This window comes from Salvelinus fontinalis, chromosome 5 (assembly GCF_029448725.1).
Source record: "Salvelinus fontinalis isolate EN_2023a chromosome 5, ASM2944872v1, whole genome shotgun sequence".
Taxonomy (NCBI): domain Eukaryota; kingdom Metazoa; phylum Chordata; class Actinopteri; order Salmoniformes; family Salmonidae; genus Salvelinus; species Salvelinus fontinalis.
Window position 1 is genome coordinate 3,903,622 of NC_074669.1, and position 27,565 is coordinate 3,931,186.

At 44.1% G+C, this 27,565-nt stretch overlaps 1 protein-coding gene across 3 annotated transcripts; it reads left to right on the forward strand.

Annotated features, from left to right (window-relative positions):
- Window positions 1-1,004: 1,004 nt before the first annotated feature.
- On the forward strand, window positions 1,005-27,290 carry LOC129854927 (protein mono-ADP-ribosyltransferase PARP6-like). Of its 3 annotated transcripts, XM_055922109.1 has the most exons (20): window positions 1,005-1,491; window positions 4,338-4,474; window positions 5,757-5,906; window positions 14,494-14,588; window positions 14,817-14,877; window positions 15,724-15,881; window positions 16,813-16,962; window positions 17,226-17,364; window positions 19,238-19,369; window positions 20,170-20,265; window positions 21,211-21,303; window positions 21,743-21,868; window positions 23,718-23,783; window positions 23,891-24,007; window positions 24,505-24,617; window positions 24,705-24,777; window positions 24,985-25,134; window positions 25,288-25,351; window positions 25,697-25,781; window positions 27,018-27,290. In XM_055922109.1, the coding sequence occupies exons 2-20, from the start codon at window positions 4,472-4,474 to the stop codon at window positions 27,112-27,114; spliced, it is 1,968 nt and encodes a 655-aa protein (XP_055778084.1). In that variant the 5' UTR covers window positions 1,005-1,491; window positions 4,338-4,471; the 3' UTR covers window positions 27,115-27,290. The 3 variants fall into 3 exon arrangements, with proteins under 3 accessions (XP_055778084.1, XP_055778085.1, XP_055778086.1); XM_055922110.1 differs by lacking the exon at window positions 21,743-21,868; XM_055922111.1 differs by lacking the exon at window positions 5,757-5,906.
- The last annotated feature ends 275 nt before the right edge of the window (window positions 27,291-27,565 follow it).

Here is a 27,565-nt window from a genome sequence, read left to right on the forward strand (position 1 = left end):
ATCAGTCATCTGAGTCAGTACAGTACAAGTTTATTGCTTTTCTCTATATGCATGCTGAAACTAAGTAGTTAACTTGTTCTCTGAAAAAATAGCATTGTATTTGGTCAAACACAATCCTCTCCATCAGTTTACTAAGTGCAGGCAGCCAACTGATTGGACGGCGGTTAGAGCCAGCAAAGTGTGTTTTACTATTAGGCAGTGGAATTACTTTAGCTTCTCTGCACGCCATGTAAGTCTGAGATGATACTAAGTCTTTTTGTATGTTATTTTGAGTTGACTGTGTGGTGTCTCTTGTAACAGTGGCCAGCCCTTTGAGATTAGCATGATACAGTACCAATCAGCTCCAAGGAGACTAAGACTGGAGGCTGCATCTGTCTCTGTTTCTTCACGCTCCTCCCCACCACACTGTAGCTGCCCTAGCCTGGTCCCAGATCTGTTTGTGCTGTCTTAGCAACTGGTCAGTGTCTATTCATGCATTGGCTCCTCCCGGTTGGCAGGATAGCACAAATAGATTTGGGACCAGGCTACAGGATACCAGACTACCCCTCATTCTGTAAATTATTTATAGTACACGAAGGTCTCCGACATGGCACATAAAAATCACGTTGAACCAAATTGAAGGTATGTGTTGAAATTGTCTTCTAGCCTAACCTTACAATAAACTAACTATGAGTTTAATAGAATAACAGAGACAGAGAGACCTAAAGTATTTTGATGTTGTTACATCTATTTTCTCTTGATACCTCAATCTCCCTAATAACCATCTCCTCTCCTCTCCTCTCCTCTCCTCTCCTCTCCTCTCCTCTTCTATCCCCTCCTCTTCTATCCCCTCCTCTCCCCTCCTCTCCTCTCCTCTCCTCTCCTCTCCTCTCCTCTCCTCATGGATGAGGTTTTTGTGATCAGCTTCCTACAGGACCTACAGCTGACACAGACAGACAGACAGACAGACAGACAGACAGACAGGCAGACAGGCAGGCAGACAGACAGGCAGACAGACAGGCAGACAGACAGACAGACAGACAGACAGACAGACAGACAGAAAGGGCAGACAGAAAGGGCAGACAGAAAGGGCAGACAAACAGAAAGAAAGGGCAGGCAGGAAGGCAGGCAGGCAGGCAGACAGACAGACGAGCAGAAAGACAGGCAGGCAGGCAAGCAAGCAGACAGACAGACACCCACAGACCTTTTGCATTAACATTGGGAGACACAGATACAGTTTAGTGTGGATTACCTGGATTACTGCTCGCCGACAGTCGCCCCACACGGACTGGAACCTGCTTCCTATGAACAATGGAACAGATGCCTTTACAAATGTTTTAAGGGTTACTCCTTTTGATTGGATCCTGTTCATATTACTTTTCATTGCCTTTTCTTTTTGTCCTTTTTTTCCAATTTCTGTTTTTCTTTCTTTTTTCTTTTTTACATTGGAGTTCCAGCGACTTTTTATAAATTAACCCATCGGACACCGCTGGTTCTCCTGTTCTCGAAAAGGTAAGAATGGAATTATTGTTATTTATACAACGGGTGGGTCTAATTCTGAATGCTGATAGGTTAAAACCAGTGAATAAATTCATCCTTATTTGAATATTTTGGTAACCCGTTGTATAAAAATCTATAATTCCTTAAGTGCACCACAGTGACAGTGGACTGTTTATCTTGTCTTTCATATTACATCCTGGTATGTCTTTTATTTTCATTTTGGGGTATTTTACCCCTCCTTTTTCTCCCCAGTTTCAATCTTATCTCATCGCTGCAACTCCCCAACGAGCTCGGGAGAGACAAAGGTGGAGTCATGTGTCCTCCAGAAACATGACCCGCCTAACCGCGCTCCTTAACACCCGCCAGCTTAACACCGAATCCAGCCGCACCAATGTGTCGGAGGAAACACTGTTCAACTGGCGATCGTGGTCAGCCTGCAGGCACCCGGACCGCCACAAGGAGTCGCTAGAGTGTGATGAGCCAAGTAAAGCCTCCCAGGCCAAATCCTCCCCTAACCCGGACGACACAGGCTCAATTGTGCAACATCCTATGGGACTCCAGGCCACGGCCGGTTGTGGCACAGCCCAGGATATGAACCCGTGTCTATAGTAACACCTTAGACCGCTGTGCCATTCGGGAGGCTAAATCCTGGCATTTCTTGATCACATCCTCCTGTTTGAACATATGAGAAGTACATTAGAGCCATTAGCAGAATCAACATTTGATTAGCAGAATCAACATTTGATTAGCAGAATCAACAGGTGAACTAAGAATCAGAATCAACTTGTTGAACTTGTTGAACTAATCCTTGCTATCCCGTACGGGGGATAAAACGTTGCGTAAAATGTATTGCAAATACATGTAGATACATTTCCATCTTTGCTCAAATGCATATAAAGCCCGACAGTATTTCAGAAATGCATGGCTATAACATCTAGTCTACAGGACGGCCAAAGTGGATCCTAATTCGGCTTCTTAAATGACTCTTTAGGTATTGATCAGTGGAGAATTTTTTTGGGGGCCACAAAGCCAAAACTTTGGCAGTGGTATAATTTTGATTGTGAATGGTGAGTAAAAAAAAAAGAAGAAAGTTTCATCTATTTTTACCATCTGTCATAAAGAGCAAATATTCAACTTCATAAAAAAAGCTAGTTTTTCATCTAAAGAGGTTAAAAAGATTTTCAGCTTAATTTAATAATGAAAAATAGTGCACTAGGCTGCTTTTATAATTTTTTATTTTAGTTTGTATCGATTTAAAAAAAAATATTACGCTCCATGTTTTTTCAAAAGTGTAGGTCTACGACCTCTACTTCCAACGAGTGATACTATACAGCCCTACAGTGGACGGTTACCAGTGGTATGGTGCATTCGTAACCAAGTGGGAAGTTGGAATTCTCCACATCTGTGAAAAATATGCCCCTCCAACTGGTAATTACTAGTTAAATCAGCCATGTATCGCCACAGGGGGAATGGAAGCTTGTTGTGTACAGCAGGGACGGGCAAGTGAATGTAAGATTCACACACAACAAAATAAATGACATTATTAATACATTTCTAGCCTGTCTAACAGGGTTAAAGGGTTGATGTGTTATGCTCAACCCGCTCAGTTTTTACCCACAGAACACCAGAATTGACTATTAGATGTTAATGTTTCTTTTGAAAGAAATATATATATATAAATAAAGTTCTACCGTATTGAAATAAGAGTTAAGTTCACGTAACAGGGTTGAATCCCAAATCACATTAAATACATAATAATCTACATAAATAACTTTGTCTAAGATACAAAATAACTCGGGCTTTACAATGATGGTGAAACTTGGAGAAATGTTTTGGGGGGGGGGGTTAGTGGGTTCAAATCTTCCTAGAAGTCACAGAGGGTACACAGAGGGAAATCGCCAAAATGCCAAAATTCTAATAGTTTGCCAAATTTCACTTTATATGTGACAAAACAAGCAAGTGTAGAGAATCCTTGTACCATCTAAACCGTAATAAAATATATTTATTTTCAAAAACAAACAAAATATTGGATACTGAACAAAAAGCAAAATCATTAGGCCCTAATCTATAGATTTCACATGACTGGGCAGGGGCACAGCCTGGGAGGGCATAGGCCCACCCACTGGGGAGCCAGGCACAGACAATCAGAATTAGTTTTTCCCACAAAAGGACTTTATTACAGACAGAAATACTCCTCAGTTTCATCAGCTGTCCGGGTACCCGTTCAATGGCAATTAAATATTTTGTCTTGCCTATTCACCCTCTGGATGGCATACATACACAATCCATGTGTCAAGGCTTAAAAATCCTTCTCCTGCCCTTTCCTGCAATCAAATTACCTAGTGGCCTCATGGGTGGAATGTTATTCATATTTTTCATAATTTCATAATTAATATTAAAAAATGACACCGAAAATCCAGTGTTTCTACGTCAAAACAGTTTTGTTATATTTCAGTCTTCTGTGATGTATATAAAGTGTAATCTTGGGATCTAAAATCAAAATGTAATACATTTCTCTATATCGGACTTGGTCCAGGTGTCTTCTCTTCTTTAAGCCCATATCCATGTGTGTGAGGTGTTTACTTTTGTTTCAAAATAGATTTGTTAAAGACTACCAGGAAACACTCTGTGTGATCCTGATTTATCTCACAGCAGTAAAAAGTTAACCTGTCTCCTCTCCTTCATCTACACTGATTGAAGTGGATTTAACAGTTGACATACAATAAGGGATCATAGCTTTCACCTGGATTTACCTGGTCAGTCTATGTCATGGAAAGAGCAGGTGTTCTTAATGTTTTGTACTCTCAGTGTATATATAAGTACTGAGGGAACTAATGTACACTCATTTATTGTTGCAGATGCGATCACCGTGGGGACAGGTAAAGTGTTTAAGATCATATGTGTTGACCACCAGAACAACCTGCTGTTTTACTTCATCGATCACTACTGGACTGGATAGTAAAGACTGTCGTTGAAGCCAAGAACTGGCCAGATGGTGAGTCCATGTTTCTATTGTGTAAATATGTCATGTACAGCCTCCCTTCCTCTGTCTGTTACTTTCTCGTTCTTCCTCCCTCGTTCCATCTGTAGTCTACAGTACAGTTGGTCTTTATGACTACAGTACAGTTGGTCTGTATGACTACAGTACAGTTGGTCTGTATGACTACAGTACAGTTGGTCTGTATGACTACAGTACAGTTGGTCTGTATGACTACAGTACAGTTGGTCTGTATGACTACAGTACAGTTGGCCTGTATGACTACAGTACAGTTGGTCTGTATGACTACAGTACAGTTGGTCTGTATGACTACAGTACAGTTGGTCTGTATGACTACAGTACAGTTGGCCTGTATGACTACAGTACAGTTGGTCTGTATGACCACAGTACAGTTGGTCTGTATGACTACAGTACAGTTAACCTGTAGGACTACAGTACAGTTGGCCTGTATGACTACAGTACAGTTAACCTGTATGACTACAGTACAGTTGGTCTGTATGACTACAGTACAGTTGGTCTGTATGACTACAGTACAGTTGGCCTGTATGACTACAGTACAGTTGGCCTGTATGACTACAGTACAGTTGGCCTGTATGACTACAGTACAGTTGGTCTGTATGACTACAGTACAGTTAACCTGTATGACTACAGTACAGTTGGTCTGTATGACCACAGTACAGTTGGCCTGTATGACTACAGTACAGTTAACCTGTAGGACTACAGTACAGTTGGTCTGTATGACTACAGTACAGTTAACCTGTATGACTACAGTACAGTTGGCCTGTATGACTACAGTACAGTTGGCCTGTATGACTACAGTACAGTTGGTCTGTATGACTACAGTACAGTTGGTCTGTATGACCACAGTACAGTTGGCCTGTATGACTACAGTACAGTTAACCTGTATGACTACAGTACAGTTGGCCTGTATGACCACAGTACAGTTGGTCTGTATGACTACAGTACAGTTAACCTGTAGGACTACAGTACAGTTGGTCTGTATGACTACAGTACAGTTAACCTGTATGACTACAGTACAGATGGCCTGTATGACTACAGTACAGTTGGTCTGTATGACTACAGTACAGTTGGTCTGTATGACTACAGTACAGTTGGTCTGTATGACTACAGTACAGTTGGTCTGTATGACTACAGTACAGTTGGTCTGTATGACTACAGTACAGTTGGCCTGTATGACTACAGTACAGTTGGCCTGTATGACTACAGTACAGTTAACCTGTATGACTCATAGCGTCCTTCCATTTTTGACCAACAACAGGACGTTGAGTGTCAGCGCTGGACCAACAACCAATCCGATCAGTGCCACTGTACTGACAACCAATCAGAAGAGTGTGACTGGACGGACAACCAATCGGATGAAATGGAGAGTTGCACCGAGGAGTTGGAGGAGTTCTTATGCGAAATCCATGTAATAATGTTCATACAGTAGCTCTCAATGGAGCTGTATGGGTTGATGTACAGTAGTTCTCAATGGAGCTGTATGGGTTGATGTACAGTAGTTCTCAATGGAGCTGTATGGGTTGATGTACAGTAGCTCTCAATGGAGCTGTATGGGTTGATGTACAGTAGTTCTCAATGGAGCTGTATGGGCTGATGTACAGTAGCTCTCAATGGAGCTGTATGGGTTGATGTACAGTAGCTCTCAATGGAGCTGTATGGGCTGATGTACAGTAGCTCCCAATGGAGCTGTATGGGTTGATGTACAGTAGCTCTCAATGGAGCTGTATGGGTTGATGTACAGTAGCTCTCAATGGAGCTGTATGGGCTGATGTACAGTAGCTCTCAATGGAGCTGTATGGGCTGATGTACAGTAGCTCTCAATGGAGCTGCATGGGCTGGTGTACAGTAGCTCTCAATGGAGCTGTATGGGTTGATGTACAGTAGCTCTCAATGGAGCTGTATGGGTTGATGTACAGTAGCTCTCAATGGAGCTGTATGGGCTGATGTACAGTAGCACTCAATGGAGCTGTATGGGCTGATGTACAGTAGCTCTCAATGGAGCTGCATGGGTTGATGTACAGTAGCTCTCAATGGAGCTGCATGGGCTGATGTACAGTAGCTCTCAATGGAGCTATATGGGCTGATGTACAGTAGCTCTCAATGGAGCTGTATGGGCTGATGTACAGTAGCTCTCAATGGAGCTGTATGGGCTGATGTACAGTAGCTCTCAATGGAGCTGTATGGGTTGATGTACAGTAGCTCTCAATGGAGCTGTATGGGCTGATGTACAGTAGCTCCCAATGGAGCTGTATGGGTTGATGTACAGTAGCTCTCAATGGAGCTGTATGGGTTGATGTACAGTAGCTCTCAATGGAGCTGTATGGGCTGATGTACAGTAGCTCTCAATGGAGCTGTATGGGCTGATGTACAGTAGCTCTCAATGGAGCTGCATGGGCTGATGTACAGTAGCTCTCAATGGAGCTGTATGGGTTGATGTACAGTAGCTCTCAATGGAACTGTATGGGCTGATATACAGTAGCTCTCAATGGAGCTGTATGGGCTGATGTACAGTAGCTCTCAATGGAGCTGCATGGGTTGATGTACAGTAGCTCTCAATGGAGCTGCATGGGCTGATGTACAGTAGCTCTCAATGGAGCTATATGGGCTGATGTACAGTAGCTCTCAATGGAGCTGTATGGGCTGATGTACAGTAGCTCTCAATGGAGCTGTATGGGTTGATGTACAGTAGCTCTCAATGGAGCTGTATGGGCTGATGTACAGTAGCTCTCAATGGAGCTGTATGGGCTGATGTACAGTAGCTCTCAATGGAGCTGTATGGGCTGATGTACAGTAGCTCTCAATGGAGCTGTATGGGTTGATGTACAGTAGCTCTCAATGGAGCTGTATGGGTTGATGTACAGTAGCTCTCAATGGAGCTGTATGGGCTGATGTACAGTAGCTCTCAATGGAGCTGTATGGGCTGATGTACAGTAGCTCTCAATGGAGCTGTATGGGCTGATGTACAGTAGCTCTCAATGGAGCTGTATGGGCTGATGTACAGTAGCTCTCAATGGAGCTGTATGGGCTGATGTACAGTAGCTCTCAATGGAGCTGCATGGGCTGATGTACAGTAGCTCTCAATGGAGCTGTATGGGTTGATGTACAGTAGCTCTCAATGGAGCTGTATGGGCTGATGTACAGTAGCTCTCAATGGAGCTGTATGGGCTGATGTACAGTAGCTCTCAATGGAGCTGTATGGGCTGATGTACAGTAGCTCTCAATGGAGCTGTATGGGCTGATGTACAGTAGCTCTCAATGGAGCTGTATGGGCTGATGTACAGTAGCTCTCAATGGAGCTGTATGGGCTGATGTACAGTAGCTCTCAATGGAGCTGTATGGGCTGATGTACAGTAGCTCTCAATGGAGCTGCATGGGCTGATGTACAGTAGCTCTCAATGGAGCTGTATGGGTTGATGTACAGTAGCTCTCAATGGAGCTGTATGGGCTGATGTACAGTAGCTCTCAATGGAGCTGTATGGGCTGATGTACAGTAGCTCCCAATGGAGCTGTATGGGTTGATGTACAGTAGCTCTCAATGGAGCTATATGGGCTGATGTACAGTAGCTCTCAATGGAGCTGTATGGGCTGATGTACAGTAGCTCCCAATGGAGCTGTATGGGTTGATGTACAGTAGCTCTCAATGGAGCTGTATGGGTTGATGTACAGTAGTTCTCAATGGAGCTGTATGGGCTGATGTACAGTAGCTCTCAATGGAGCTGTATGGGCTGATGTACAGTAGCTCTCAATGGAGCTGCATGGGCTGATGTACAGTAGCTCTCAATGGAGCTGTATGGGTTGATGTACAGTAGCTCTCAATGGAGCTGTATGGGTTGATGTACAGTAGCTCTCAATGGAGCTGTATGGGCTGATGTACAGTAGCACTCAATGGAGCTGTATGGGCTGATGTACAGTAGCTCTCAATGGAGCTGCATGGGTTGATGTACAGTAGCTCTCAATGGAGCTGCATGGGCTGATGTACAGTAGCTCTCAATGGAGCTATATGGGCTGATGTACAGTAGCTCTCAATGGAGCTGTATGGGCTGATGTACAGTAGCTCTCAATGGAGCTGTATGGGCTGATGTACAGTAGCTCTCAATGGAGCTGTATGGGTTGATGTACAGTAGCTCTCAATGGAGCTGTATGGGCTGATGTACAGTAGCTCTCAATGGAGCTGTATGGGTTGATGTACAGTAGCTCTGAATGGAGCTGTATGGGTTGATGTACAGTAGCTCTCAATGGAGCTGTATGGGTTGATGTACAGTAGCTCTCAATGGAACTGTATGGGCTGATATACAGTAGCTCTCAATGGAGCTGTATGGGCTGATGTACAGTAGCTCTCAATGGAGCTGCATGGGTTGATGTACAGTAGCTCTCAATGGAGCTGCATGGGCTGATGTACAGTAGCTCTCAATGGAGCTATATGGGCTGATGTACAGTAGCTCTCAATGGAGCTGTATGGGCTGATGTACAGTAGCTCTCAATGGAGCTGTATGGGTTGATGTACAGTAGCTCTCAATGGAGCTGTATGGGCTGATGTACAGTAGCTCTCAATGGAGCTGTATGGGCTGATGTACAGTAGCTCTCAATGGAGCTGTATGGGCTGATGTACAGTAGCTCTCAATGGAGCTGTATGGGCTGATGTACAGTAGCTCTCAATGGAGCTGTATGGGTTGATGTACAGTAGCTCTCAATGGAGCTGTATGGGCTGATGTACAGTAGCTCTCAATGGAGCTGTATGGGCTGATGTACAGTAGCTCTCAATGGAGCTGTATGGGCTGATGTACAGTAGCTCTCAATGGAGCTGCATGGGCTGATGTACAGTAGCTCTCAATGGAGCTGTATGGGTTGATGTACAGTAGCTCTCAATGGAGCTGTATGGGCTGATGTACAGTAGCTCTCAATGGAGCTGTATGGGCTGATGTACAGTAGCTCCCAATGGAGCTGCATGGGTTGATGTACAGTAGCTCTCAATGGAGCTGTATGGGTTGATGTACCAGAGCCGTGAAAAAGTATTTGTCCCTTTTCTGATTTTCTCTATTTTTGTATATTTCTGATACTAAATGTTGTCAGATCTTCAACCAAAACCTAATGTTAGATAAAGGGAACCTGAGTTAACAAATAACTAAAAAGATTTATACTTGGTTTAAAAAAAATATGTAATGAACAAAGTTATGCAACACCCCATTCCCCTGTGTGAGAACGTTATAATGCCCCCTTACGCTCAATAACTGGTTGTGCCACATTTACCTGCAATGACTGGTTTTCGCCAGACATAATGGGACCCATCTCATCCTTAAAGTTGACTCCTGTTTGTCAAAAAGCACCTGGATGATCATCAAGACTCTTGGAAGAATGTTCTATGGACAGATGAGTCAAAAGGATAACGTTATGGACGACACAGGTCCCATTATGCCTGGTGAAAACCAAACACTGCATTCCACAGTAACAACCTCATTTTGTATTTATTTTACCTTTATTTAACTAGGCAAGTCAGTTAAGAACAAATTCTTATTTACAATGACAGCATGTGGGTTAACTGTGGGTTAACTGCCTAGTTCAGGGGAAGAACGACAGATTTTTACCTTATCAGCTCGGGGGATTTGATCTTGCAACCTTCCAGTTACTAGTCCAATGCTTTAACCACTAGTCTACCTGTCGCCCCTAACGGCACCTGCTGCCTCATACCAACGGTCCTGCATGGGGGTGGTAGTGTGATGGTTTGGGGATGCTTTGCTGCATCAGGAAATTAATGACTTGCCTTAATAGAAGGAACCATGAATTCTGCTCTGTATCAGATAATTCTACAGGACAATGTCAGCCCATCCGCCTGTGAGCTGACGCTGGAGTGCAGCTGGGTCATGCAGCAAGACAATGATCCAAAACACACAATCAAGTCTACATGAAAATGACTAATAAGCAACACATTTGAAGATTTGGAATGGCCTAGTTAAAGTCCACACCTAATCCCAATTGAGATGTTGTGTGAGGACTTGAAACAAGCAGTTCATGCTTGAAAACCCACAAATGTCACAGAGTTTGAACAGTTCTGCATGGAAGGGCGGGTTAAAATTCCTCCACAGCGATGTGAGAGACAACTACAGGAAGTGTTTGGTTGGAGTCATTGCAGCTAAAGATGACACAGCCAGTTACTGAGTGTAAAGATGACACAGCCAGTTATTGAGTGTAAAGATGACACAGCCAGTTATTGAGTGTAAAGATGACACAGCCAGTTACTGATTGTAAAGATGACACAGCCAGTTATTGAGTGTAAAGATGACACAGCCAGTTACTGAGTGTAAAGATGACACAGCCAGTTACTGATTGTAAAGATGACACAGCCAGTTATTGAGTGTAAAGATGACACAGCCAGTTATTGAGTGTAAAGATGACACAGCCAGTTACTGAGTGTAAAGATGACACAGCCAGTTACTGAGTGTAAAGATGACACAGCCACTTACTGATTGTAAAGATGACACAGCCAGTTATTGAGTGTAAAGATGACACAGCCAGTTATTGAGTGTAAAGATGACACAGCCAGTTACTGATTGTAAAGATGACACAGCCAGTTATTGAGTGTAAAGATGACACAGCCAGTTATTGAGTGTAAAGATGGCACAGCCAGTTATTGAGTGTAAATATGACACAGCCAGTTATTGAGTGTAAAGATGACACAGCCAGTTATTGAGTGTAAAGATGACACAGCCAGTTATTGAGTGTAAAGATGACACAGCCAGTTATTGAGTGTAAAGATGACACAGCCAGTAATAGAGTGTAAAGATGACACAGCCAGTTATTGAGTGTAAAGATGACACAGCCAGTTACTGAGTGTAAAGATGACACAGCCAGTTATTGAGTGTAAAGATGACACAGCCAGTTATTGAGTGTAAAGATGACACAGCCAGTTATTGAGTGTAAAGATGACACAGCCAGTTACTGAGTGTAAAGATGACACAGCCAGTTATTGAGTGTAAAGATGACACAGCCAGTTATTGAGTGTAAAGATGACACAGCCAGTTATTGAGTGTAAAGATGACACAGCCAGTTATTGAGTGTAAGGGGGCAATTACTTTTTTCACACAGGGAGAAATAGGTATTGTATAGCTTCGTGAAATGAATGAAATAAGTATGTAATTGTTGTGTTATTTGTTCACTCTGGCTCCCTTTATCTAATATTAGGTTTTGGTTGAAGATCTGATAACATTCAGTATCAGAAATATGTAAAGTAGAGAAGATTAGAAAGGAGGCAAATGCCAGAGACCCAAAGCAACGTTGCTGGTACTAGGTGTGTGTACAGTGTAAATCCTTGGCTCTGAATGGTTCTATCTGTGTGTTGTGACTCTCACTGTGTGGGGCTCTGAATGGTTCTATCTATGTGTTGTGACTCTCACTGTGTGGGGCTCTGAATGGTTCTATCTATGTGGTGTGACTCTCACCGTGTGGGGCTCTGAATGGTTCTATCTATGTGTTGTGACTCTCACCGTGTGGGGATTACCAATGGTTCTATCTATGTGTTGTGACTCACTGTGTGGGGATTACCAATGGTTCTATCTATGTGGTGTGACTCTCACTGTGTGGGGCTCTGAATGGTTCTATCTATGTGTTGTGACTTTCACTGTGTGGGGATTACCAATGGTTCTACCTATGTGGTGTGACTCTCACTGTGTGGGGCTCTGAATGGTTCTATCTATGTGTTGTGACTCTCACCGTGTGGGGCTCTGAATGGTTCTATCTATGTGTTGTGACTCTCACTGTGTGGGGATTACCAATGGTTCTATCTATGTGTTGTGACTCTCACTGTGTGGGGCTCTGAATGGTTCTATTTATGTGTTGTGACTCTCACTGTGTGGGGATTAGGAAGGATTCACGGAGAGCAAGGCTAGCATACAGCTCCATTAACCAGCTGATCCTACAGTACAGCACCTTGACTCCATTAACCAGCTGATCCTACAGTACAGGCCCTTGACTCCATTAACCAGCTGATCCTACAGTACAGCCCCTTGACTCCATTAACCAGCTGATCCTACAGTACAGCCCCTTGACTCCATTAACCAGCTGATCCTACAGTACAGCCCCTTGACTCCATTAACCAGCTGATCCTACAGTACAGCCCCTTGACTCCATTAACCAGCTGATCCTACAGTACAGGCCCTTGACTCCATTAACCAGCTGATCCTACAGTACAGCCCCTTGACTCCATTAACCAGCTGATCCTACAGTACAGCCCCTTGACTCCATTAACCAGCTGATCCTACAGTACAGCCCCTTGACTCCATTAACCAGCTGATCCTACAGTACAGCCCCTTGACTCCATTAACCAGCTGATCCTACAGTACAGGCCCTTGACTCCATTAACCAGCTGATCCTACAGTACAGCCCCTTGACTCCATTAACCAGCTGATCCTACAGTACAGCCCCTTGACTCCATTAACCAGCTGATCCTACAGTACAGCCCCTTGACTCCATTAACCAGCTGATCCTACAGTACAGCCCCTTGACTCCATTAACCAGCTGATCCTACAGTACAGCCCCTTGACTCCATTAACCAGCTGATGTGTGTTGTATGTTGTATGTTGTACTCTCTGTTGTACTCTCTGCTTATTGTTGTACTCTCTGTTGTATGTTGTACTCTCTGTTGTATGTTGTACTCTCTGTTGTATGTTGTACTCTCTGTTGTACTCTCTGTTGTATGTTGTACTCTCTGTTGTATGTTGTACTCTCTGCTGTATGTTGTACTCTCTGTTGTACTCTCTGTTGTATGTTGTACTCTCTGCTGTATGTTGTACTCTCTGTTGTATGTTGTACTCTCTGTTGTATGTTGTACTCTCTGTTGTATGTTGTACTCTCTGTTGTATGTTGTACTCTCTGTTGTATGTTGTACTCTCTGTTGTACTCTCTGTTGTATGTTGTACTCTCTGTTGTATGTTGTACTCTCTGCTGTATGTTGTACTCTCTGTTGTACTCTCTGTTGTATGTTGTACTCTCTGCTGTATGTTGTACTCTCTGTTGTATGTTGTACTCTCTGTTGTATGTTGTACTCTCTGTTGTATGTTGTACTCTCTGTTGTATGTTGTACTCTCTGCTGTATGTTGTACTCTCTGTTGTACTCTCTGTTGTATGTTGTACTCTCTGCTGTATGTTGTACTCTCTGTTGTATGTTGTACTCTCTGTTGTATGTTGTACTCTCTGTTGTACTCTCTGCTGTATGTTGTACTCTCTGTTGTATGTTGTACTCTTTGTTTTATGTTGTACTCTCTGTTGTATGTTGTACTCTCTGTTGTATGTTGTACTCTCTGTTTTATGTTGTACTCTCTGTTGTATGTTGTACTCTCTGCTGTATGTTGTACTCTCTGCTGTATGTTGTACTCTCTGTTGTATGTTGTACTCTCTGTTGTATGTTGTACTCTCTGTTGTACTCTCTGCTGTATTTTGTACTCTTTGTTGTACTCTGTTGTATGTTGTACTCTCTGTTGTATGTTGTACTCTCTGTTGTATGTTGTACTCTCTGTTGTACTCTCTGCTGTATTTTGTACTCTCTGTTGTATGTTGTACTCTTTGTTTTATGTTGTACTCTCTGTTGTATGGTGTACTCTCTGGTGTACTCTCTTGTGTACTCTCTGTTGTATGTTGTACTCTTTGCTGTACTCTCTGTTGTACTTCCTGTTGTACTCTCTGTTGTACTTCCTGTTGTACTCTCTGTTGTACTCTCTGTTGTACTCCCTGTTGTACTTCCTGTTGTATTTGATGGTATTGTGTCTAGTATAATATTCTATTTTACTCTCCGTGATGGCCATCTGGTTTTGTCCGTTAGGTAAATATGTTGTGTGTGGTTATGTGTCAATGTTGTGGTGTTAACTGGTTATTTTCTCTCTCTCTCTCTCTCTCTCTCTCTGTTCTTATTGAAGCTATTCTGTCTAGTACTGTTTAATCCTGACTTTAAGGTAGTTAACTAACAGGGTTTGTCTCTAAGGTACATGTGTTGTTGTCTCTCTCTGTAGGAGGGCTGTGCTACTGACCTCTACAGACATCCTCAGCTGGACATGGACATAGATTCGGTGAAGGCCATCTACGCTGACACGGCTGTCTCCGTCAGGTACGACCAGTTCCATAGAAACCTTGGTTTGCTTCACTTACTGACAGAGATAGTAGGATGTGGTTTGAGTTAACGGGGCCACAAAGGGAAGGCATCTGCTTGTTATCATTTCACACGGAAAAGTACGAAAGAGGTCAAAAATACACAGATGTGTGGATAAGGACGTCTGCTAAATGACTAGAGTGTAAATGACTCATGACTTCCTGTCTTCTTCTTCCTCCTCTCCAGAGAGCATGGGTCCATTGACGATGTGGACGTTGACATGCTAATCAATGTCAGCTTCCTGGATGTGAGTCGACTACACTACCCACCATGATCACGATATGTATCACATACAAGTATATATTTTAAGTTCTATATGATGTCCCTGAGGATCTTCCCATGTTGATGTCCCTGAGGATTTTCCCATGTTGTCTAGGATGTCCCTGAGGATCTTCCCATGTTGTCTATGATGTCCCTGAGGATCTTCCCATGTTGATGTCCCTGAGGATCTTCCCATGTTGTCTAGGATGTCTCTGAGGATCTTCCCATGTTGATGTCCCTGAGGATCTTCCCATGTTGTCTAGGATGTCCCTGAGGATCTTCCCATGTTGTCTAGGATGTCCCTGAGGATCTTCCCATGTTGTCTAGGATATCCCTGAGGATCTTCCCATGTTGATGCCCCTGAGGATCTTCCCATGTTGTCTAGGATGTCTCTGAGGATCTTCCCATGTTGATGTCCCTGAGGATCTTCCCATGTTGTCTAGGATGTCCCTGAGGATCTTCCCATGTTGTCTAGGATGTCCCTGAGGATCTTCCCATGTTGTCTAGGATGTCCCTGAGGATCTTCCCATGTTGTCTAGGATGTCCCTGAGGATTTTCCCATGTTGTCTAGGATGTCCCTGAGGATCTTCCCATGTTGTCTAGGATGTTCCTGAGGATCTTCCCATGTTGATGTCCCTGAGGATCTTCCCATGTTGATGTCCCTGAGGATCTTCCCATGTTGTCTAGGATGTCCCTGAGGATCTTCCCATGTTGATGTCCCTGAGGATCTTCCCATGTTGTCTAGGATGTCCCTGAGGATCTTCCCATGTTATCTAGGATGTCCCTGAGGATCTTCCCATGTTTCTGACACAGTTTGCTGTCTTGTCTCCAGGATGAAGTAGCCAGGGCCTGGAAGATCATCCCAACAGAGCCTATTATTGTCCGGCTGCGCTTCTCTCTGTCCCAATACCTGAATGGGCCAGCACCCTCTGTGGAGGTGTTCCAACCTTCTAACAGAGAAGGATTCAGCCTGGGACTACAGCTGCAGAAGTGAGCATCATAAGACTCTGACTATTGACCTAGAGTTCTAGTCTAGATTAGTTTAGTCTAGTCTAGTTTAGTCTAGTCTAGTCTAGTTTAGTCTAGTTTAGATTAATCTAGTCTAGTTTAGTTTAGTCTAGTTTAGTCTAGTCTACTTTAGTCTAGTCTAGTTTAGATTAATCTAGTCTAGTTTAGATTAGTTTAGTCTAGTTTAGTCTAGATTAGTCTAGTTTAGATTAGTTTAGTCTAGTCTAGTTTAGTCTAGTCTAGTTTAGTCTAGTCTAGTTTAGATTAATCTAGTCTAGTTTAGTTTAGTCTAGTTTAGTCTAGTCTACTTTAGTCTAGTCTAGTTTAGATTAATCTAGTCTAGTTTAGATTAGTTTAGTCTAGTTTAGTCTAGATTAGTCTAGTTTAGATTAGTTTAGTCTAGTCTAGATTAGTCTAGTCTAGTTTAGATTAGTCTAATCTAGTTTAGATTAGTCTAGTTTAGATTAGTCTAGTCTAGTTTAGATTTTTCTAGTTTAGATTAGTCTAGTTTAGTTTAGTCTATATCTCACCAACACAGTAGAAGTGTCATTTTCTGCTCAAACCGTTCACTGGAAAGCATTATAACTACGCTATTAGACATGCTATAATATCTGTCTGGAAGGACTATTGTTATGTCCCAAGGGAACATTTTGGCAGGGCTACCCGACCCCCCCCCCCCCTCAAATCCCCTCTGCTACATAGGTTTTAATATTAAAACTACTAAGAATGTGAAAAGATAAATCAATGGAGGCAATGGAGTGGACAGAACAAAAAGCAAAGCAATGGACGTGAGTGACCTCTTTCTCCCCCCCCCCCTCTCTCTCTCTATCCCCCCTCCTCCTCCTCTTCCTCCTCTCTCTCTCCCCCTCTCTCTCTCTCTCTCTCTCCCTCCTCCTCCTCCTCTCTCTCTCAGGGTCATCTCTAGCTTTGTGTCCCAGCAGTGGAAGTACCTGAGTAATGAAACCCTCACGGCCCAACAGAAGACCAGACACACTTGGTTCAAACCTGGAGGAACCATCAAGAGGTTCAGGGCTGGACTCAGCATCCTCTCACCCATGTCCAAGTACACTGCTGCAGTCCACACTCAGCCTTATTGCACTTCTGTATCATTAATCCTAGTGGTGTATTCTGAATAGGTTTAAGCAATATGGCATCAATTCCACCCAAACTATTAGAAGGCAAGGTGAAGGAATTACCAAATTTCACAAACCTATCAAATCCTCAGATATACAAGAGTGGTTAATGTCAGGTCTAAGGGTTGTTACTCCATAGCCTTGTAGTTTCATGGATCTTCACCATCTCTGCTCCTTTCCCTGTGTGACCCAGGTCCAGTGGCCAGGAGCATGTTCTGAAGGTGAAGATGATTGGACCGGAGCTGAAAGTGAATCGCCTTATGAATCGGACAATGACTTACACCATCAAGAACACCAGAGGAGAACTCCTCACGTACACAACTAATGGCAAGGTATGACCACGACCTATCCTCAGCTATCCTCAACTACCTACCTAGTATGGCCAGGACCTATCATCAGCTATCCTCAACTACCTACCTAGTATGGCCAGGACCTATCATCAGCTATCCTCAACTACCTACCTAGTATGGCCAGGACCTATCCTCAGCTATCCTCAACTACCTACCAAGTATGGCCAGGACCTATCATCAGCTATCCTCAACTACCTATCTAGTATGGCCAGGACCTATCCTCAGCTATCCTCAACTACCCACCTAGTATGGCCAGGACCTATCATCAGCTATCCTCAGCTACCTACCTAGTATGGCCAGGACCTATCATCAGCTATCCTCAGCTACCTACCTAGTATGGCCAGGACCTATCATCAGCTATCCTCAGCTACCTACCTAGTATGGCCATGACCTATCATCAGCTATCCTCAACTACCTACCTAGTATGGCCAGGACCTATCATCAGCTATCCTCAACTACCTACCTAGTATGGCCAGGACCTATCCTCAGCTATCCTCAACTACCTACCTAGTATGGCCAGGACCTATCATCAGCTATCCTCAACTACCTACCTAGTATGGCCATGACCTATCATCAGCTATCCTCAACTACCTATCTAGTATGGCCAGGACCTATCCTCAGCTATCCTCAACTACCCACCTAGTATGGCCAGGACCTATCATCAGCTATCCTCAGCTACCTACCTAGTATGGCCAGGACCTATCATCAGCTATCCTCAGCTACCTACCTAGTATGGCCAGGACCTATCATCAGCTATCCTCAGCTACCTACCTAGTATGGCCATGACCTATCATCAGCTATCCTCAACTACCTACCTAGTATGGCCAGGACCTATCATCAGCTATCCTCAACTACCTACCTAGTATGGCCATGACCTATCATCAGCTATCCTCAACTACCTACCTAGTATGGCCAGGACCTATCCTCAGCTATCCTCAACTACCTACCTAGTATGGCCAGGACCTATCATCAGCTATCCTCAACTACCTACCTAGTATGGCCATGACCTATCATCAGCTATCCTCAACTACCTACCTAGTATGGCCTGACCTATCCTCAGCTATCCTCAACTACCTACCTAGTATGGCCAGGACCTATCATCAGCTATCCTCAACTACCTACCTAGTATGGCCAGGACCTATCCTCAACTACCTACCTAGTATGGCCAGGACCTATCATCAGCTATCCTCAACTACCTACCTAGTATGGCCAGGACCTATCCTCAACTACCTACCTAGTATGGCCAGGACCTATCATCAGCTATCCTCAACTACCTACCTAGTATGGCCAGGACCTATCATCAGCTATCCTCAGCTACCTACCTACCTACCTACCTACCTACCTACCTACCTACCTACCTACCTACCAACCTAATTACCTACCTACCTACCTACCTACCTAATTACCTACCTACCTACCTACCTACCAACCTAGCTACCAACCTAGGTAGAACCTCTGTTCCTCTGTGGAAAGGGTTCTACATGGAACCCAAAAGGGTTCTACCTGGAACCAAAAGCGTTCTGGAACCAAAAAGGGTTCTTCTAAGGGTTCTCCTATTGGGACAGCCAAAGAACCCTTTTAGGTTCTAGATAGCACCTTTTTTTCTAAGAGTGCAGGTCTCATTAATGCCATGTTAGCCTGGTTTCTGTACTCCTATGATTGCTGTGGCAACAAAACACAAATAAATCCAGAACCGAGCTAATGCCATATATGGTTACTAAAATGCTTGAAATTGTTGTAACTTTGTTTGCGTATTTGCTCATTCAAATTAGCCATCTTCAGTGTCAACATTATTTTGTCACGTTTTGGTTTCTATCCATCCATGGTGACATCATGTCCTCTCTTCTCTCCTCAGAGGGTGGCGGTGTCTGCTGTCAAGTCTCCGGCTCACATCACAACTAAACAGCTGATTGAGCTGCTGTTCTCATCCCAAGCCTTTACTCACTGCAAGTCAGCCCCCACCCTGCAACATGGGTTCTTAGTACAGGTAAGGACTAATAACTTTGCCCTTACTGACATGACATGCAAATTTAGTGAATTTGATATTTTTTTTTACCTTTATTTAATAACTAGGCAAGTCAGTTAAAAGAACAAATTCTTATTTTCAATTATGGTCTAGGAACAGTGGGTTAACTGCCTTGTTCAGGGGCAGAATGACAGATTTTACCTTGTCAGCTCGGGGATTCAATCTAGCAACTTTTCGGTTAATAGTCCAATGCTCCAACCACTAGGCTACCTGCCACCCCAGTGAGTGAGTGGTTGATGTAATGGGCTCTTGTTGAAACTTTGTTGAGAGCATTTATACAGTATCCATGTTAATCTCAGGTTTATACAGTATCCAGGTTCATCTCAGGTTTTATACAGTATCCAGGTTAATCTCAGGTTTTACACAGTATCCAGCTTCGTCTCGTGTTTTATACAGTATCCAGGTTAATCTCAGGTTTTAAACAGTATCCAGGTTGATCTCAGGTTTTATACAGTATCCTGGTTAATCTCAGGTTTTAAACAGTATCCAGGTTAATCTCAGGTTTTATACAGTATCCAGGTTAATCTCAGGTTTTATACAGTATCCAGGTTAATCTCAGGTTTTAAACAGTATCCAGGTTAATCACATTTTGCCATACGGCAAAAACAAAACCTTGAACGGCTTGAGGCAAGTCTATTTTTCAGATGTGTTTTTTTTCTGAGGCAGAAATATAACTACAGTAACTGGGGATATTATGGTTTTCTCATCTGCTATAGTAATACGTCATAACGTTGACCGATTCCTTTCTGTGTGGATTGTAGGTAATGAAATACGCAGAACGGAGGATCCCCACTCTGAATGAATACTGTGTGGTCTGTGACGAACGACACGTCTTTCAATACGCCTCTATGTTGAAGGTATGCTCTCTTAAAACGTTTGTTATTTAGTCCGGATAATTCTGAGACATTATTAGGGGACAATACATGCTTACTACAACCACATAACAAGGAATTATACATGCAGTATTAAAGTAAAGTGATATCAAATATTCTGTTATCTGGATAGCTTTACTACGGAAATATAGTAGTTACTATAATAGTTGGATTTTCTCTGAGTGTTTACAGCCTGCAGTGTGTAGCAGGGAACTGTGTGTTTACAGCCTGCAGTGTGTAGCAGGGAACTGTGTGTGTTTACAGCCTGCAGTGTGTAGCAGGGAACTGTGTGTGTTTACAGCCTGCAGTGTGTAGCAGGGAACTGTGTGTGTTTACAGCCTGCAGTGTGTAGCAGGGAACTGTGCGTGTTTACAGCCTGCAGTGTGTAGCAGGGAACTGTGTGTGTTTACAGCCTGCAGTGTGTAGCAGGGAACTGTGTGTGTTTACAGCCTGCAGTGTGTAGCAGGGAACTGTGTGTGTTTACAGCCTGCAGTGTGTAGCAGGGAACTGTGTGTGTTTACAGCCTGCAGTGTGTAGCAGGGAACTGTGTGTGTTTACAGCCTGCAGTGTGTAGCAGGGGACTGTGTGTGTTTACAGCCTGCAGTGTGTAGCAGGGAACTGTGTGTGTTTACAGCCTGCAGTGTGTAGCAGGGAACTGTGTGTGTTTACAGCCTGCAGTGTGTAGCAGGGAACTGTGTGTGTTTACAGCCTGCAGTGTGTAGCAGGGAACTGTGTGTGTTTACAGCCTGCAGTGTGTAGCAGGGAACTGTGTGTGTTTACAGCCTGCAGTGTGTAGCAGGGAACTGTGTGTGTTTACAGCCTGCAGTGTGTAGCAGGGAACTGTGTGTGTTTACAGCCTGCAGTGTGTAGCAGGGAACTGTGTGTGTTTACAGCCTGCAGTGTGTAGCAGGGAACTGTGTGTGTTTACAGCCTGCAGTGTGTAGCAGGGAACTGTGCGTGTTTTCTTTCTACACCTTGGGAGTGATGGCAGGAGCTGCAGAGGAGGTGTCGAATGGAGCAGAGGTAAGACACATATACACAAACACACGCACACACACACATTCACAGACACATTGACACACACACACACACACACATATATGCATACACACACACACACATACATACACACATACACACAGGCAATCAGACATGCACACACATACAGACATGCATACAAACACACACACACACACACACACACACACACACACACACACACACACACACACACACACACACACACACACACACACACACACACACACACACACACACGACATTAAAAGGCACACACACACACACACACACACACACACACACACACACACACACACACACACACACACACACACACACACACACACACACACACACACACACACACACACACACACACACACACACACACACACACACACACACAGTGATTATAACTACCCTACTGGGTTTTGACCTCCAGGTAGTGGACTTGTTGGTAGCCATGTGCCGGGCAGCTCTGGAGTCCTCCCGAAAGAGCATCATCTTCGAGCCATACCCCTCTGTGGTCGACCCACACAACCCCAAGTCTCTGGCCTTCAGTCCCAAGGTACTGTGGTTGACCCGTACAACCCCAAGTCCCTGGCCTTCAGTCCCAAGGTACTGTGGTCGACCCACACAACCCCAAGTATCTGGCCTTCAGTCCCAAGGTACTGAGGTCGACCCGTACAACCTCAAGTCCCTGGCCTTCAGTCCCAAGGTACTGAGGTCGACCCGTAAAACCCCAAGTCCCTGGCCTTCAGTCCCAAGGTATTGAGGTCGACCCACACAACCCCAAGTATCTGGCCTTCAGTCCCAAGGTACTGAGGTCGACCCGTACAACCTCAAGTCCCTGGCCTTCAGTCCCAAGGTACTGAGGTCGACCCGTAAAACCCCAAGTCCCTGGCCTTCAGTCCCAAGGTATTGTGGTCGACCCACACAACCTCAAGTCTCTGGCCTTCAGTCCCAAGGTACTGTGGTCGACCCATACAGTCCCAAGGTACTGATGTCGACCCACACAACCCCAAGTCTCTGGCCTTCAGTCCCAAGGTACTGTGGTCGACCTATACAGTCCCAAGGTACTGTGGTCGACCCACACAACCCCAAGTCTCTGGCCTTCAGTCCCAAGGTACTGTGGTCGACCCATACAGTCCCAAGGTACTGAGGTCGACCCACACAACCTCAAGTCCCTGGCCTTCAGTCCCAAGGTACTGTGGTCGACCATACAACCCCAAGTCCCTGGCCTTCAGTCCCAAGGTACTGTGGTCGACTATACAACCCCAAGTCTCTGGTATTCAGTCCCAAGTTACTGAGGTCGACCCACACAACCCCAAGTCCCTGGCCTTCAGTCCCAAGGTACTGTGGTCGACTATACAACCCCAAGTCCCTGGCCTTCAGTCCCAAGGTACTGTGGTCAACCATATAACCCCAAGTCCCTGGCCTTCAGTCCCAAGGTACTGTGGTCGACTATACAACCCCAAGTCTCTGGCCTTCAGTCCCAAGGTACTGAGGTCGACCCACACAACCCCAAGTCCCTGGCCTTCAGTCCCAAGGTACTGTGGTCGACTATACAACCCCAAGTCCCTGGCCTTCAGTCCCAAGGTACTGTGGTCAACCATATAACCCCAAGTCCCTGGCCTTCAGTCCCAAGGTACTGTGGTCGACTATACAACCCCAAGTCTCTGGCCTTCAGTCCCAAGGTACTGAGGTCGACCCGTACAACCTCAAGTCTCTGGCCTTCAGTCCCAAGGTACTGGACTAGCACGCTGTTCAGGCCACATGAACTCATCAACTCACTGCATTATTTGATGTAGTCAGCGGTGTGAGACCTGGCTGATAAATCAGACTTTACAGCAGTGTGAGACCTGGCTGATAAATCAGACTTCACAGTGGTGTGCGGCCTGGCTGATAAATCAGACTTTACAGTGGTGTGCGGCCTGGCTGATAAATCAGACTTTACCGTGGTGTGCGACCTGGCTGATGAATCAGACTTTACAGCGGTGTGAGACCTGGCTGATAAATCAGACTTTACAGCAGTGTGAGACCTGGCTGATAAATCAGACTTTACAGCGGTGTGAGACCTGGCTGATAAATCAGACTTTACAGCAGTGTGAGACCTGGCTGATAAATCAGACTTCACAGTGGTGTGCGGCCTGGCTGATAAATCAGACTTCACAGTGGTGTGCGGCCTGGCTGATAAATCAGACTTCACAGTGGTGTGCGACCTGGCTGATAAAGCAGACTTCACAGTGGTGTGAGACCTGGCTGATAAATCAGACTTTACAGCAGTGTGAGACCTGGCTGATAAATCAGACTTTACAGTGGTGTGCGACCTGGCTGATAAATCAGACTTTAGTATCTCTTACAGGTCTTCCTTTTTACTGAAGCTAACCTGTATAACGTGTTTTCTTCCGTCACAGAAGAAGAGCTACGATCGACTGCAGAAAGCTCTGGACAGCATCATGACCATCAGGGAGATGACCCAGGTGACTAACGCAACCAATGAAATCGTACATTCAAACGTTTTTCAAATGTCTCTTCATTTACCGACTCATTCATTTACTATGTATGATCGCAATTTTTTTTTTTTCAGGGTCCGTATTCATCAATCAAGAAACAGATGGACACAATAGATCCTCTTGCTCACCCTCTGCTGCAATGGATCACATCAAGCAACAGATCACATATTGTCAAGCTACCGCTGAACAGGGTACGCTGGGACAATACCACTGTTCATTCACTTTCTGGAGGTAGCAGCTGATAATATGTGGAAGACAGTGTTAAAAAAAAACACAAAAAAAAGGCTGTCAGTGCCTAGTTTTTTTGTAATCAGTGGTTCTCAACTTTTTGGGGTTACTGTACCCAGGGGCGCAACTGTGATTTTAGAAGTGGGGGACATAACTTTAAAAAAATATATTTTATATATAATATAATTATATATAATATTTTATATATTTTCTAAATAATATTTTATTTAGTCGGATAAACAATCTAAACATCCTACCCGACCGCTCGGAGGCGTCCGCTTGGTCCTAAAGCACACCGTCGCCTCGTTTTGTATCACATTCCAATGAGAAAACTGGGGGGGGGACAAAAAATGCAATTTCAGAATGTGGGGTGGGGGGGACATGTCCCCAGTGAAAGTTGCTCCCCTGACTGTACTCCAGTCACATTTTGTTCTCTATTTTCGTTCCGCCACCTATATAGCAACTGAAGTTCATGCACACTCCACATCAGTTCCTGTTGACCAGCAGCCCTCCTGCTAAAGAAGCACGCTTCCGGGTCGCTAGGAAACTACATGGCAGCACCTTCGCATTCCAGTAAGTCTCTCACTCACACACACACACACACACATACACACACCATTCTAGAGTCACTCGAACATCTCTGTCATTCTGTTTCTCCAGTGGTTCCCACATAGAGAACTGGCATTCTATTCTGAGAAATGGACTTGTCAACGCCTCATGCACAAAACTGCAGGTATGTAACACTCAAAGTAACAAACACATTCATTTCTAAAATGTAATCTTAGATAATTGTACCAAGGGACAACAATTTTAGATCTCCTGTCTATCTGATATGGTAGTCGTTTAAAACTTTTTTTTTTTTTTTTTAAAGCCATTTTTCCTTCAACTCTGATAAAATGGTTACCTTCAGTTCACCCTTTGTTCAAATGTCCTGTACAAGCTGCATGGTGCTGCGTATGGGAAGGGTATCTACCTGAGTCCTGTCTCTAGCGTCTCATATGGATACTCAGGAATGGGTAAAGGACAGCACCACGTGACCACCAAACAGGAGCTGGTCAAACGTTACAACCGCATCAACACCATACAACAGGTATTTACATTGTTTTACATCTGAAGACATTGACATACTGTATAACAAAACACACTGCTGGAACAGAATTACATACAGGCACATCTAAGTAAATAAATTATTTTGTTCCAAGTTATATTGAATGTGTTTTACAGTAACTCTTTGTCCTTCCAGGAAAGACACGGCCAGTCCAGGTTTCTTCAGAGCAGGAATTTAAACTGCATCGCACTTTGTGAAGGTACAGAACGCAATCCTTTCACCTTCCAGTACAACTTATCATTATCAAAATAAACAGACATGACTGTCCTGCATTTGTAGCCTGAAGCTTATTTGGTTGGTCTATAAATCAGGTTTTTCCCAATACTCTGTCGTGGTGCCCCCCCCCCCCCCCCCCTCCCCCCCTAATTTTGCATTAGAACTATACAAGCAGTAATTAAAGCTTGATGTTTAGTTGGTTATTTGGGAGAAAAACTAAACGTTCACCGGAGGGGGGCCCCTCAGGACCGAGTTTGGGAAACCCTGGTCTATATAATGTATAAAGCAATCGATTGACTGATAGATTGATTGATTATTGTTTCCTCAGTGATAACATCAAAGGAGCTTCAGAAACATGGGGACACGTGGGTGTGTCCAATATCCGACCACGTCTGTACAAGATTCTTCTTCGTGTGAGTATGAAGCTTCAGTAAACTAAAACACGAAAACAAAATCGCCTTTCACTGGACTTTCACTGACCTTTCAATCACCTTTCAATCCCTTTTCAATCCCATTTCACTGACCTTTCAATCCCATTTCACTGACCTTTCAACCCCATTTCACTGACCTTTCAATCCCATTTCACGGGCCTTTCAACCCCATTTCACTGACCTTTCAATCCCATTTCACGGACCTTTCAATCCCATTTCACTGACCTTTCAATCCCATTTAACTGACCTTTCAATCCCATTTCACGGACCTTTCAATCCCATTTCACGGACCTTTCAATCCCATTTCACGGACCTTTCAATCCCATTTCAAGGACCTTTCAATCCCATTTCACGGACCTTTCAATTCCATTTCACGGACCTTTCAATCCCATTTCACTGACCTTTCAATCCCATTTCACTGACCTTTCAATCCCATTTCACTGACCTTTCAATCCCCTTTCACTGACCTTTCAATCCCTTTCACGGAACTTTCAATCCCATTTCACTGACCTTTCAATCACCTTTCACTGACCTTTCCATCCCATTTCACTGACCTTTCAATCCCATTTCACGGACCTTTCAATCCCATTTCACTGACCTTTCAATCCCATTTCACTGACCTTTCAATCCCATTTCAATCCCATTTCACTGACCTTTCAATCCCATTTCACTGACCTTTCAATCCCCGTTCACTGACCTTTCAATCCCATTTCACGGACCTTTCAATCCCATTTCACTGACCTTTCAATCACATTTCACTGAAACACAACACAGCTAGTAGGACTACATACAGTACATCAGGGTTGTGTTTATTAGACACCAAATGAAAGAAAACCGACTGAAACAGGGAGCAACTACCATGACTTGTCCAAAAACACATTTTCTGTTTAAAAATGTTTCGTGCCCTAATGAACACAACCCAAAATCAATCTCTCTCTCTCTCTCTCTCTCTCTCTCTCTCTCTCTCTCTCTCTCTCTCTCTCTCTCTCTCTCTCTCTCTCTCTCTCTCCTCTCTCTCTCTCCTCTCTCTCTCTCTCTCTCTCCTCTCTCTCTCTCTCTCTCTCTCTCTCTCTCTCTCTCTCTCTCTCTCTCTCTCTCCTCTCTCTTTCTTTCTTTCTTTCTTTCTTTCTTTCTTTCTTTCTTTCTTTCTTTCTTTCTTTCTTTCTTTCTTTCTTTCTTTCTTTCTTTCTTTCTTTCTTTCTTTCTTTCTTTCTTTAGGTATGAGAATGGCACGGTGGGAGATGCCGACATCAACACCCAGAACATAAGGATTGAGCAAGAGATAATACGGGTGATTGGGACTAAGCCTATCTGAGGAGGACATATGAGACAGAGCTTTAAGTACAGTATGGCTGGAGACAGCTATATATACAGTATGGCTGGAGACAGCTATATATACAGTATGGGTCTGGCTGGAGACAGCTATATATACAGTATGGCCGGAGACAGCTATATATACAGTATGGGTCTGGCTGGAGACAGCTATATATACAGTATGGGTCTGGCTGGAGACAGCTATATATACAGTATGGGTCTGGCTGGAGACAGCTATATATACAGTATGGGTCTGGCTGGAGACAGCTATATATACAGTATGGGTCTGGCTGGGGACAGCTATATATACAGTATGGGTCTGGCTGAAGACAGCTATATATACAGTATGGCTGGAGACAGCTATATATACAGTATGGGTCTGGCTGGAGACAGCTATATATACAGTATGGGTCTGGCTGGGGACAGCTATATATACAGTATGGGTCTGGCTG

Excerpts from the sequence above, each read along its gene's own strand:
- LOC129854927 (XM_055922109.1), top strand. Across the intron at positions 16,963-17,225 it reads ATCCTCTCACCCATGTCCAA|GTCCAGTGGCCAGGAGCATG; the intron begins GTACACTGCTGC and ends TGTGTGACCCAG. Across the intron at positions 25,135-25,287 it reads GCATCAACACCATACAACAG|GAAAGACACGGCCAGTCCAG; the intron begins GTATTTACATTG and ends TTGTCCTTCCAG.